Source organism: Callithrix jacchus, chromosome 15, assembly GCF_049354715.1.
Source record: "Callithrix jacchus isolate 240 chromosome 15, calJac240_pri, whole genome shotgun sequence".
Taxonomy (NCBI): Eukaryota; Metazoa; Chordata; class Mammalia; order Primates; family Cebidae; genus Callithrix; species Callithrix jacchus.
Genome location: NC_133516.1, coordinates 33129227 through 33141879, shown reverse-complemented (window position 1 = coordinate 33141879; position 12653 = coordinate 33129227). Strand labels below are relative to the sequence as shown.

Genomic DNA, 12653 nt, shown 5'->3' with positions numbered 1-12653 from the left:
GCATAGGACTGATCTGTGTCTAACTCAGCATGTGTGACCTTGAGCAAGTCATTATTTCTGAATTTCACTTTCTTAATCCATAAGATGGGGGGAAATCACACCAAACTCATGGCAAGCAATGCATTAGTCTATGAATATCAAAGGCTTGGGAGGCAGCTCAACATACAGCAGGGACCGGATGTTACATGATCTTAACTGATGTTACAAGGGACAGATGATTGCCTTTGTGAGTTTTGCATCTGACATTTTGCATGTACTGTCATTGATTTGTATGCTGAAACTTTCCTTCTAATTTAACCCATAATCCAGGACATCAGCATAAACTGCCAACTAAAAAATTTACAATTTTATATTTAAAGATGTCACAAGCAAGTTTAACTGAAGGTTTAAAAATCAGTGGTCCCTCTCGGTGGCTCACCCCTGTAATCCCAGCACTTTGGGAGGCTGAGCGGGTGGATCACAAGGTCAGGAGTTCAAGACCAGCCTGGCCAAGATGGTGAAACCCCGTCTCTACTAAAAACACAAAAATTAGCTGGGCGTAGCCGGGCGTGGTAGCAGGCGCATGTAATCCCAGCTACTCAGGAGGCTGAGGCAGAGAACTGCTTAAACCCGAGAGGCGAGGTTGCAGTGAGCCGAGATGTCGCCATGGCACTCCAGCCTAGGCGACAGAGCAAGACTCTATCTCACCACCACCACCACCAACAACAACAACAAAAAATCAGTGATCCCCTTTACTATCCCTTGGATAAAAGTCCAAACTAGCGGCTATTGAGCTACTGAGCTCCTTCTAAGTGCCACGTCTTCAGATACAAGTAGGATCCGAGAAGGGAAGCGACTTGCCCTATGTCACTCAGGTAGAAACTGTTCCAGGCAGGATACGAATCCGAGTCCACCGAACTTCAGAAGCGGCTCTGTGCACCAGTGCAACATTCCAGGAGCCACGGCCCGAAGTCAGGGGCTAAACTCCCTCCCAGCCACTCACCGCACCGTTAACGACCCAGACGAAGTCCCCTCCCTCCAACCCTGTTTCTCCATCTCACTATGGAGAATGGGACTGGCCAGGTCTCCAGTCTGTTGCAGTCAAAACACCCGGTTCCGATTCCCGCTTCCCGTTCATACCTGCCTGAGAGGCTACCCCACCCGCCCACCTGCCGGAGAAGATGCCCTGAACTCGACGCCCGGATGTGCGTGACCCGCCGCGCGTTCCGCCCCGCTTCCGGAGTCTGCGCATTTAAGAAAGGGCTCGGGCGGACGCCGTAGCCCAACTTCAGGGTTCCGGTCGTGGATGGGTTTCTCCCAGATGACATACCCTTGAGGATGCAAGAGGAGGCTGTGAATTCCAAGCCCTCTACGCCCGCAGGCCCACGGGCAGGAAGTGCGAAGATGTGGGTGTGGTTGACCCCTGGGGCCCGGACCTGCTGGTCTTCCTTAAAGTCACAGCAGGGATATGGTTCCAGTCCAATGGGATTTGCCCTGAGCTGCCCTTTAGGGACCGGGCCCGGGCGGTGTGCGGGCGGAGCCCAGTAGCCAGCTGAAACGGACCCTTGTCACCAGGAGGCCCAGGAGTTCGAAGGCGGGGACCAGATGTCCGGGGGCGTGGTCTATCTTAGTCGGGGGACGGGCGGAGCTGTGCGTGGGCGGGTTTCAGTGTTAAAGAGGGGACCAACTTTGGGGTCCGGTCCCATTGTCGTGACCCTACCGAAGGCAGTGGCCCGAGCCCACCAGGCGGGGCCGGGTGGCGACCAGAACCCAGAGGCCGCTGTTTTCCCTCCCGCTCCGGTTTAGGATTTGGAACAGGAAGCCAGATAACTGGGTTCGAATCCTGACTCTATTGGCAACTCAGGAGACTGTCCAGGTGTTGGGACCCCTCTGGACCTCAGTTGCGCCTTCTATAAAATTTATGGCAGCGTCTCGCAAAGTGTGTCTTGTCAAAATCCCCCCACCAGAATTTACTGTTAATAGAACACTGTTAACTAAACTACATTTTTTTTTTTTAGACGAAGTTTCACTCTTGTTGCCCAGGCTGAAGTGCAATGGCACAATCTGTGCTCACTGCAGCCTCCGCCTCCGGGTTCAAGCGATTCTCCTGCCTCAGCCTCCCGAGTAGCTGGGATTACAGGCGTGAGCCACACCTCGCCCGACTAATTTTGTATTTTTAGTAGAGACAGTGTTTCACCGTGTTGGTCAAGCTGGTCTAGAACTCCTGACCTCTGTGATCCACCGCCTCGGCCTCTCAGAGTGCTGGGATTACAGACGTGAGCCACGACGCCCCGCCTTAAACTGCTATTAAACATGCTATTTCCCTGGCTCCTTCCCAGTCCTTCCACAGGGGCATTTGCATTTGTACCAGGCTGCCCGGTGATCCTCGTAAACTCCTATGAAAACTGGTGGATTAGGAGTATCTGAGGGCTCGTTCCCTGAGCTGAGCATGCCGTGGATGGACGCTATTGTGAGGATATATGTAGGCTTGCCTGGGTCGGGGTGCCCAATAATAAATCCTCCACACTGTCAAATTCTCTAGACGAACATTCCCCATTTCTAGCCCAGGGTTGGAGTCATTTACCAAGAACCCTCACACCAGAGGACCCAACTGAGTAGAAATCCAAAGCTCAAGAAAGGAAAGCAGCTTCTTCAAGGTCACAAAGTTAGCTAGAGTTCAGTGTAGGCCCAAGGACTCCCTGTCCAGTGTTCTCCCCAAGTCTCCTCTGTACATCTGCATTTTGGGGGCGTGAGTCTGTCCCGGCACGGGTAGCTGGCAGGGATCCCGAGTTCTAGCCCAGGAAGGTTCTGGCCACCCACGGTCCCCTGCCTAACTTCAGCGCAGGCCACAGGGTGAGGTGCAGTCGCTGTAAAAACTGCGACCCGGCTCCAGGCTCCATCTGAGGGTGGAGTCAGACCCGTGCGACAAGCGAACGGTCCAATTCTGGGCGGGCTCTAGGCCCGACAGCCAATCAGGGGCCGGGGGCGCGGAGCGTACGGGGAGGCAAAGTACTGTAGCTTCGGGAATCCCCCGGGGCTGCTGGGCCCGGCCCCACCCCTGCCGTGGGTCCCGGGCCTGCCCACCCTTGCCCAGGCCGGCAGAGCCAGCGCTCGCGGCTGCAGCCGGTGCGTAGTAGCGGGCCTGGCCTGCGGCTCGGAGCGTGCAGGGAGGGCGGACCTCGGATTGGACCCACTGCCCCACAAGCCGGGCTTGGGTGTTATTACCCCCGCCCGGGCCTCCCACCAGTCACCACCACCCCTAGCCTCTCCAACTGAGCTCGGCGCCCAGAGAGGATTAAGTAAGTGCTGAGGTCGCTGCTCCTGTGCAACAAGGGAGGCATCGCAGGGTCGCGGAGGCGGGCATGGGGATTGGGGCAGGGAGGACTGAGAGACCTGGGGGAGAACGGCTTGTGGGTTCTCGAAGGTCGCAGTGCCGACCCCTTTCACCCCGGTTTCCTTCCCTGCTTTCCCTTTGGACCCTGAGGCTGGCCTGGAAAGTGGTCAATAGGGCTCCTTCTATCCTTTGGAGGAGAAGTAAACAGAGCCCCAGAGCACGAGTTAAGGGTTTGGCCCAAGGTCACGCCCGGGATCAGTTGCAGAGCCAAGAAAAGAACCCAGTACTTCCCTGTGTGCCCAGCCTAGCTGGAGGGAGAAGGCAAAGAGGGATGAGCCTTTCTACCCCTTAACCCTCTGCCAGCCTTGCCCTTTCCTAACGGCCCATCACAGATGTGTGCATACCTCATACACACCCACGCATCTTTACAGGGAGGCACCCCCACAAATGGGCCAGCCCGGGGGGGCATGTGTGCAACCATGAGCTAGGTTTCCCTCCTCTCCCTAGACCTTCCCTTCTGCAGCTTGGCTGGAACCTCTTCCCACCCTTCCTTAACCAGGGCCCTCTGCACTGGGCAAACCTCTCACCCTCTGCTTCCAGGGGAGGAGAGTAAAGGAAGAGAAGGCACCCAAACTGGGAGCTCCATTCCTACCTCTGAAGCTATGTTCTCCGCTTACCTTTCTCCTTGACTCTAGCAGTCCCTCTATTGACAGTGGTGAGGGAAGGCAGTCCAATGTCCCCAAGAGCCTGCAGAGAAGCCCTGCCAGAGAACCAGAGCCTCTCTCTCCTTCTTGTCTTCTGGTCTTTCCACGTCGGCCTGCACTCACACTCCAAGCATAGCCTGGACCACACAATGGCCTGGGTCCAGGGGCTCCTGTGGCTCCCCTTTGTAACTGGGTTGGCCATGGGGAGAAAACCTAACATGTATTGGATGTTTACTGTGGATGGGGCTTGTGCTGAGCTAAGTCTTTCTTAGAGACCTGTTTGTTCTGCCATTTCTGTAACCCCACGACCCTGTGGGGATGTTCTCAATATTCCCACCTTAGACTCAGGAAAACGGAGACACAGAGAGGTGGAGTGACTTGCCTGGGGTCATCTAGTTAAGTGGCTGAGCTGGGATCAAAGACTGGCCTGTCTGACTCTTGGGCAAGTGTTTCCCTCCAGGAGAGGAAAAAGCTGTGGCATTTTTTTCCCCAAGCAGGATGAGGGATGTGGGAGGGAGGGAATGAGGAAGTGGATATGGGGATGCAGGTTGGGGGTGGTTTTTGATCAGGGGATGGAGAATTTTTCTTTCAAAATCCCCGCTGCCTTTCATATCTTCCAGGTATGCTCACTGTGATCTCCTTATCACAGACAGAGGATGCAGGGCTTAATTTTTGTTCCTAAAAACAAGGGCACCGTAGATATATAAAGTACATGTCCTAACTTCTCCTGAACTTGCCCTCATCCTTGCCCTCAAACCTTTATCTCCCCAAGGCTTTCAGAACCTAGAGAGACTTCATCTCACTACTGAGCCCCTGTCCTTAGCCTCATGTTTTTTATTCTTTCCTTTCTAGCACCCAGGAAGGCAGGGGGCTCCCTTTATCCAAGGAGGTGGCTGTGCAGGTGGCCACCACAGGTGGCAGGAACCACAGGCTGGGGCACTCCGGAGTCAGGAGTGAGTGGGCAGGTTGACTGGCCTCAGGCAGCCTCTCAGCCAGGGCCCTCTCCGCATCAGCATGAACTCCAGGACTGCACCTGCTAGGGGCTGGTTCAGCAGCCGCCCACCCACCTCTGAGTCTGACTTGGAACCTGCCACAGATGGTCCAGCCTCCGAGACCACTACCCTCAGCCCAGAGGCCACCACCTTTAATGACACCAGAATCCCTGATGCGGCTGGTGGCGCGGCCGGCGTGGGTACCATGCTTCTGTCCTTTGGGATCATCACGGTGATAGGCCTGGCCGTGGCCCTGGTGAGAGCTGGGGTAGGCTGGGGGAGGATAATCAGTGTTTAAATGTGTAGAGAACCTAATCAATCAGAAAGCAATCTGTTTTTTTGTTTTTTGTCATTGTTGTTTTGAGATGGAGTCTCACCCTGTCCCCCAGGCTGGAGTGCAATGGTGCGATCTCAGCTCACTGCAACCTCCGCCTCCCAGGTTCAAGTGATTCTCCTGTCTCAGCCTCCTGAGTAGCTGGAATTATAGGTGCATACCACCTCACCTGGCTAATTTTTGTATTTTTAGTAGAGACGGGTTTCACCATGTTGATCAGGCTGGTCTCGAACTCTTGACCTCAGGTCATCCACCCGCCTTGGCCTCCCAAAGTGCTGGGGTAACAGGCGTGAGCCTCTGCACCTGGCCAACAATCTGTTAATGAGAGTGCTGTCCTCCCTTCCCACAGAGATTTGTCCATTGGGGCCCAGAGATCAGAGACCAGAGAAGCAATGCTTTTAATTGGAAGAAACAGAAAACGTTCTCAGGAATACATGGTGTCTTGAGCCAGGTCGTGAAGGATACCTAGGAGTCAGGGAGTTTCAAGTGGAGGGTCCTGATGGGCAAAAGTTTGGAGGCAGACAGAAGGTTCTGTAAGCAGCGAGCAGGACAGTTAGGGCAGTGGGTGTGGGGTTGCAATAGAAGAGGCTTAAAGCTGTTTGGCATGGACTGTAGGTTGCAGAGTCTGGGTGAGATAACCTGCACACGGGAGGCTGTTGGCAGTGAACATTCATTTATTCACTTGGCAGTTATTTACTGAGTGCCTGCCCTGGGACAGGCCTTTTGCACCAAATAGAGGCTGGGAAGACAAGGTCCTGCCCTGTGGTTCTTACAGGGAGTGGGAAAGAGATAAAAACCAAGGATTGCAAGGGAAGCCTGCAGGGACTGACGTGGGGATTCAAGCAGGAAAGCAGGGGTGCTTTCCAGGCTAGGTGGTTAGGAACAGCTGAGAAGCAAAATTAGAGCCGAGACCTCAAAGTGGAAGCCTGGCCTCCATTTCATGAGAAGGGGTGGAGGTGGGCAGCCATCAGGAAGGAAGGGGGCTGGGGAGGGGGCTGCAAGAATCCTCTAGTAGTGAGTGGGGTGCCTCCTGATCTGGTGTCAGTCCCTAAGGATATGGGTGTCCCCTAAGATGATATCTGGACACTGAGAATGTCACTGAGGGACCACTGGAGATTGTGCAGGCTGAGACTAGGGAGAATGGGGTGCCCCTGAGGTTCCCCAGTGTTCCTGGCAATGGTAGGATCCGCCTACTGCTCCTCAGATGCTCTGAAGGCTGGCCTTGGGCTCAGGAGCATGTCGCTCTGACAAATAGGGCTGTGGATGGTCCATCATGGCCTGGTTGGAGCTTCTGTTAAACCAGGGTTGCCATATGGGCCCTGCAGGCTCTGGATTGCTGCCAGGGAGCAACTGCCGGCCAGCAAGCAGGCCGAGGGTGCAGCACATGCAGAATGAGGCCAGGGCCTGAGAGGTCTCCTGGATGGGGGTGGGGTAGGATGCCAGCATTTTCCCTTGGCACCCATGCAGTGGCTAAGCAGATGGAGGCACCCTTAGGGACAGAATGGGGCCTAGAAACTGCCCTCGTTACTCTCAGTGAAAGATTTTTTTCCTTGGAACTTGAGAACGGTCTCTTACTCTTTGTTCTAGAGGAACTTTCAGAAGGCCTGGGTGGATGGCCCTCTTGCCAAAATCAGAGAGGTGGGAAGCTTATAGGACAAAGGCAGTGGAGAGCAGAAGATAGCTCCTAGGGACCGGAGACAATCCCAGAGGTGCTCTCTGAGTGCTGCTTCCTCTCCCCAGTGCCAGCCTCGAGCAGGGCCATGGGTACAAGGAGGAGCAAATCTGCACAAGGCTTTCTGCCTTATCCAGCAGAGAAAAGTGCTTAGTACACACAGACCAGGATCAGTGGTGGGGGAGGTTCCTGGAGGAGGTGAGGCTGCAGCTGCTGGACAGTGAGGGGTAGGGAAGATTTGGGAAGGAAGGTGTGGGGGTGGGTGTTAGCTAAGGAAGAGCCGCAAGGGCATGGAAACTGGGTAAAGGTTCTGGCCTTTTCTGTAGATCCTTCTGAATCACAGGGTCTCAGGGGAGGAAGGAGGGCTTGAGGCAAGGGCTGAGAGGTGGGTACCACAGGGGCTGGGGCTGGGGCTGGACCCACATGCTCAGGGTGGCAGGGGCTGGGCCAGGAGACCCCAGAGTTCCTGTCACAGCCTACCCACAGGAGAGCAAGGGGGCACCCCACATGTGACCCTGGAGGGGAGGGGTGAGTGAGGATCGATACCCCAGTTTCTTTTCAGGCTTTTGGGGTCCTTCAGGAGGAGCTCTGGGCCAGGCTGGAAACCAAACCAGATTCAAGCTGTGAATAGGGCACAAAGAATGTAGAAGGATTTGAGACAAACCACAGGGTTGTGCTTTCCCCAGGCAGAGGTGGCCATGCTCCTGGTAGTCAGAAACTGCCAGTTCAGGGAAGAGCAGGATGATGGCAGAAGTCCCTGGATTCCCTGCCCAAGGTGGTCCCCCAAGTCTTACCTGCTTCCTCCCTCTCCTCGGTGCATTGTATACAGTTTCTTGCTCTGGCCTGGAGGTCCTAGATGTTTTCTCAGGCTGCCTAGGCCCTCATCTTCAAGGTTGTACAATGGGAGACTGGACCTAGGGGCTTTCTTAGGTTCCTCTGGCATCAGAGCTTTGAGGAGTTGACCTGGGCTGATGCCTAGGGGCTCTGGTCCCTCTCCCCCACCTTGGTCCACTGGGGGCCGTAAGCCTCCCATAGGAACTCCAGAGACCACCAGCTCAGGGCCTTGCCTAGAGTTGCTGTTCTACATGCTACAGAGTCTGGCCACTGCCTGTCCCTGGTTCTTTTTGTTGTTGTTATAGACACAGGGTCTCACTATGTTGCTCAGGCTGGACTCGAACTCCTGGGCTCAAGAGATCCTCCCATCTCAGCATTTTGAGTAACTGGGGACTACAGGCATGCGCCACCTTGCCTGGTCCCTTTTCTTTTTGCCTGCATGTAGCTTTGGGGAGAGTTGCGGGGAGGGGATGTGCTGAAGCCTTCCCTTTCCCCTTCAGCCCTGGGGAGCCACAGGCAGGTGCTGAGTGGTTGGAGCTGCAGTTAATACTGGCAGCCCAGCCAATAGGTGAGGACCACGAGTCCCCAGGATGGGCCTAACTGTGTGGTCTCCCAGGCTGGGATCCTTGAGGGAGCCTCTCAGTCCCTAAACTCAGTCTAAACACTGTCCGCAACTAAAAACACCAAAGGAGGGCATGAAGGGGGGGATGTATGTGTCATTAGGATGGGGGCCCACAGGTCTCTTGTTCATCAGCCTCAGCATGTCCCCATCCAGAAGCGCTGCTGGGTTCCTCAGGGCCTCCTATCCTTGCCATTTGATGCTGCTCCTTCTCTTGCAGGTTTTGTACATCAGGAAGAAGAAGAGGTAATTCCCCACCCAAACCCAAAACCCAAGCCCATGGGCAGTGCTGGGCTGGGCTCTGAGGGAAGCAGATAGAAAGCTGATCAGGGAGTCAGGGCCTCTTCTACCCACTCAAGGTTGGGGGTGACCACTTTCCTTCGGGGATGGTTGAGGGCCCCCCTCCACAAGGATCTCACACACAAGACAGGCAGGTGTGAGGATTCTAGATAACTAGGTATAACTCTGGGATGGGGGATGGGCAGGGAGGGGGAAGGCTGGAATTACTCCTACCCACTGCCCAGCCACCCTTGCCCTGCTGCTCTGAGTTGACTGCTACTGGCTCCCCAACCCCACCTGAGCTCCAGACACTGTAGATTACAGCAAGGCCCTAGCCTACGTGATCCCTGTAGGGCCCATAGACAACAGCTACTTGGCCTATTTAACTGCTGCCTCCCTGGCTACTCATCTAAGGTGTTGAGCTGGTACTATAGGTACAAAAATGTCTGTCATTTAATGCCATTTCAAGGGAAATCTTAAGGCCCTAAGCATGGTTGTGTGCTGTGGCTCAGCTAGTCAGCAGGCAGGGCCTGGAGGGCTGCTGGGAGGGGAAGGGCCTGCCCTGCCCCCAGCAGCCTCTGCCCCCATCCCCAGGCTGGAGAAGCTACACCACCAGCTCATGCCCATGTACAACTTCGACCCCACGGAGGAACAAGATGAGTTGGAGCAGGAGCTGCTGGAGCATGGGCGGGACACCGCCTCCATGCAGGCTGCCACCGCTGTGCAGGCCATTCAGGGCAAGGTGGGCACTGACCAGGCTCCCCACCCCACCTGCAGCATCCTCCATCCTCTACCCTTACCCTCCCTCCTTTCTCATGCAACTTTTTTGCACCTGCCCTGTGGTAACATAGCAGGTATTGGGTACATGACTTTTGCCAGATTTGTTCAGAAAGCGGTCAGATTGCTCGGGGACCACCTGTAAACTCCCAGTGCAAAGCCAGGCTGGGCAGTCCTGGGAACAAGCCTGGCTCTGCCCCATAGCCTAGTGATCTTGGGAGGCCCACTGGCATCTCTGAGCCTCAGTGTTTTCACCCACAAATGAAAATCCTAGTTCATGCTCCGTGTGCCTCCACGTACTGGTTAGGAAAGTAGAAAAGGACTAATGGGGGAGATTGTTGGTCACTGGGACCCTGGGTTCCTCTGTTTCCTGAGGATCTCTGGTGCTGAGTGGGTTGTGGATGGGGTCAGACTCTCAGGCAGCAGTTCCTCTGAATAGGCTGGTGGATTCCCGGTGACTGACAGACCCAGGATGGAAAGATCCCAGCAAAACTTGCCTCCTACATCCAAAGGGATGGGACCTGTGTGGTCATCCTGCTGTAGCCACTGAGCTGCCTGACCACTTGCCACCATTTCCCCAAATTCCCAAAGGCCAGAGCATCATGAGCAGGCCTGGGCTGCCCCTGACTCATCCAGCCTCTTTGCATCTTCTTGGGGTCAGAAAGAATCCAGGCTGGGAGTCTGAAGATCCTTTGGTTTTGCCACCAGTTCTGCCTGACCTGGGTCAGGATATATTGCCCTCTTGGGATATTCAGGAACTCATACAGAGAGCCTTGGTCCACTCAGTCCCTGGGACTGCTGGCCGCTTGATACTTGTATCCTCTGGTCTTCCCTTGTGCTGCCCCTGTGCTAGGGCCTGGGGTTGCAGAGCCAGCCCTCTGACTCCCCTGCTGGGAAAAGACGATGCATGTATAATTAAATCAACACAGTAAGTGCCACCAAGGTGACTGGGCAAGCTGGGAATGGCTTTCATGGGGAGGAGTCATCTGAGCCAAGTCGTATTTCTAGGCTGAGCTTGGAGGGAGTGCATTCCAGGCAGAAGCCATTGCTGGTGCCAAGCATAAGCAGGCACCAGGAAGTGAGGGTGGAGGTGACCGGACCAGCGAGTGCATGGCCTTGGTCGTGGTCTCTGATGCCCCTGCCTGTCTTCCTGCAGACTACTCTGCCCTCCCAGGGCCCACTGCAGAGGCCCAGCCGGCTGGTGTTTACCGACATGGCCAACGCCATCCATGCATGAGTGGCCTGAAACAAGCCTGGACTTCTGGTAGAGACCTGCCATGGTGCCCACAGAGCTCCCCACTCCCTGATTATCAAGATCTACTCTGAGGACCTGCCCAGCGAAGACATGAGAGGGCCAAGCCAGGCCCCAGCAGTTCTGCAGACCTACATGCTGACTCTAGGCTCTAAGAGAGGGCCCTGACCAGGCTGGACATCTGACCACTGACTTCTGACTTGAGGGCCCTGGCATGGAGGCCATCCCTCATGCTGAGAAGGTCGAGAGCTACTGCCAGCTTCCTTATCCCTTGTCCAAATCCCTCACATCAGGGTCTGCCCCTCTAATGTGGAGGAAATGGGGAAAGATACAGAGTGGGAGGGACTGGGGGAGGAGAGGGGAAGTTCCCCTTTATCAGGAAGATACCTGTTTTTTAGAATCTGGAGCCTCTTCTGAGGTGGGGACAGGAAACCACCCAAGTTATAGGGATGGTAGGTCAGCACCTGTTATGGGCCCTGAGAAGCCCAGAGATGGAGCTGAAACTGCCCAGGATGCAAGGATGCCCGGAGAAGGGCAATTCACACCCAGGGTACATCCATACTACAGAGGGTCTAGGAGGTCTCCCAGCCACACATCCCTGGCAGCCAGATATTACTGGGCCCAAGCTAGGATGGGAGCTAAGGGGGAAGGAAGTAGGGGAATGGAAGTGGAAGAGAGGCCTCATGCATATGCATGAGTGTTCCCATGGGGAGACATGTGCCTGTCCCAGATGGGGCAGGATGGAGATTGTCACATTGGCCCCACCCTCTAAGTTGACCTCCCCACCATGGTACGTAGCAGAGCATCAGGGTAGACTGCCTTCTCTGCCTTCAATCTTCAGGGACTGCCAGAAAGAGGGAAGCACGGCAGGGTTCCTCTCTCCACTGCATTGCTTCACTGGTCACAACTGCTTCTGAAAATGGCTCCCTGTCTTGGGCTCTACTGGGGATCTGGGGTTGGGAGAGGCTGTTGGTCTGAGGGCAGTAATCACAAGCTGCAGGCTTGGGGGGCACTTATGACTGCCTGAAAGTGGATGAGGGATTGCCCCTCAGAAAAAGACCTAAAAAACCTAGTCCATGTGTGAATTCCCCACCTCCATCCCATCTATGGGAAGGGCCGTTCAGTGTTACAGAGTGGGGAAACCGGTCCCTGCACTTGGCTTCTCCATAAGTCTTGCAGGATCAGGGCTGATGCCAGGGGTCCTGGCAAAGCATTGGGCAGAGACAGACCCCAAGAGCGGGGCTTTTTTTCTATGCTGGGCATACATATGCACACAAGCATGCACAGAAGCATGTCCCATGCCCATCCTTGCCACTGTCACTGGCCGCTGCTGGTCGGAGGGGATGCAGGGGTGGTGTATACAGACCTTCCTTTGGGCAGATGCCCCATGTCAGGAGGTATGGGCCTAGGAAGCCCCCATGGGGAAGGTTCTGGGTTTATTCTCTCCTCTAAATGCTATAAATACATTAGCACTTGAGCTGACTGGAGACTGCCAGGAATTCAGGATGCATACAGCTGTAATTGAACCCAGAGCAGCTCCATGTGAGAACATTAAAGATGTAATGAAGATGTTTATATGGAGAGAGTGTGAGCCTGTGACACTTGGGGTATGGAACCCCAGGAGGGGCAGGATGGGTGAGGGGCTGTGGGGGCCTGGGGATAGTTGCTTGCATCACAGCTAGGAAGTGGCAGCCCAATTGGTTTCTCTTGAGCTGTCTGAAGCCCCTGGCCCTGAGTTTGAGGTTGCCCTGGGGCTTCGTGTCTCAACTGTGAATTGGGGTTACAAGGCCTGCCACCCCCTAGGATGGAGAGGTCAAGTGGACAGGACCTTGTGGGACTGGGGGAGAAAGGGGCCTTGAGCCGAAGGGCCTGGGGAA

The 12653-nt window shown here is 55.2% G+C and overlaps 2 protein-coding genes across 32 annotated transcripts in view; one reads left to right on the top strand and one right to left on the bottom strand.

The window, feature by feature from the left end:
* HEMK1 (HemK methyltransferase 1, mitochondrial release factors N(5)-glutamine) overlaps positions 1–1575 on the bottom strand; it is a 37712-nt gene extending 36137 nt beyond the window's left edge. For 11 of the 31 annotated variants that reach the window (XR_013527328.1, XR_013527312.1, XR_013527321.1 and 8 more), the window contains exon 1: positions 841–1207. The gene's annotated coding sequence lies outside the window, so the exon portion shown is untranslated. Of the gene's footprint in view, positions 1–840; positions 1208–1309 lie in introns of those variants that run through there. The other 20 variants (XR_013527316.1, XR_013527310.1, XM_078350985.1 and 17 more) reach the window with 3 other exon arrangements.
* A 1426-nt stretch (positions 1576–3001) lies between these two features.
* On the top strand, positions 3002–12351 carry C15H3orf18 (chromosome 15 C3orf18 homolog). Its single transcript, XM_054245693.2, has 5 exons — positions 3002–3278; positions 4870–5265; positions 8689–8714; positions 9342–9489; positions 10681–12351. Exons 2-5 carry the CDS (start codon positions 5032–5034, stop codon positions 10759–10761), a joined length of 489 nt encoding a protein of 162 aa, XP_054101668.1. The 5' UTR covers positions 3002–3278; positions 4870–5031; the 3' UTR covers positions 10762–12351.
* Positions 12352–12653: the final 302 nt, after the last annotated feature.

Excerpts from the sequence above, each read along its gene's own strand:
- C15H3orf18 (XM_054245693.2), top strand. The coding sequence starts at position 5,032 with ATGAACTCCAGGACTGCACCTGCTAGGGGCTGGTTCAGCAGCCGCCCA. Across the intron at positions 5,266-8,688 it reads TAGGCCTGGCCGTGGCCCTG|GTTTTGTACATCAGGAAGAA; the intron begins GTGAGAGCTGGG and ends CTTCTCTTGCAG. Across the intron at positions 8,715-9,341 it reads TACATCAGGAAGAAGAAGAG|GCTGGAGAAGCTACACCACC; the intron begins GTAATTCCCCAC and ends CCCCATCCCCAG.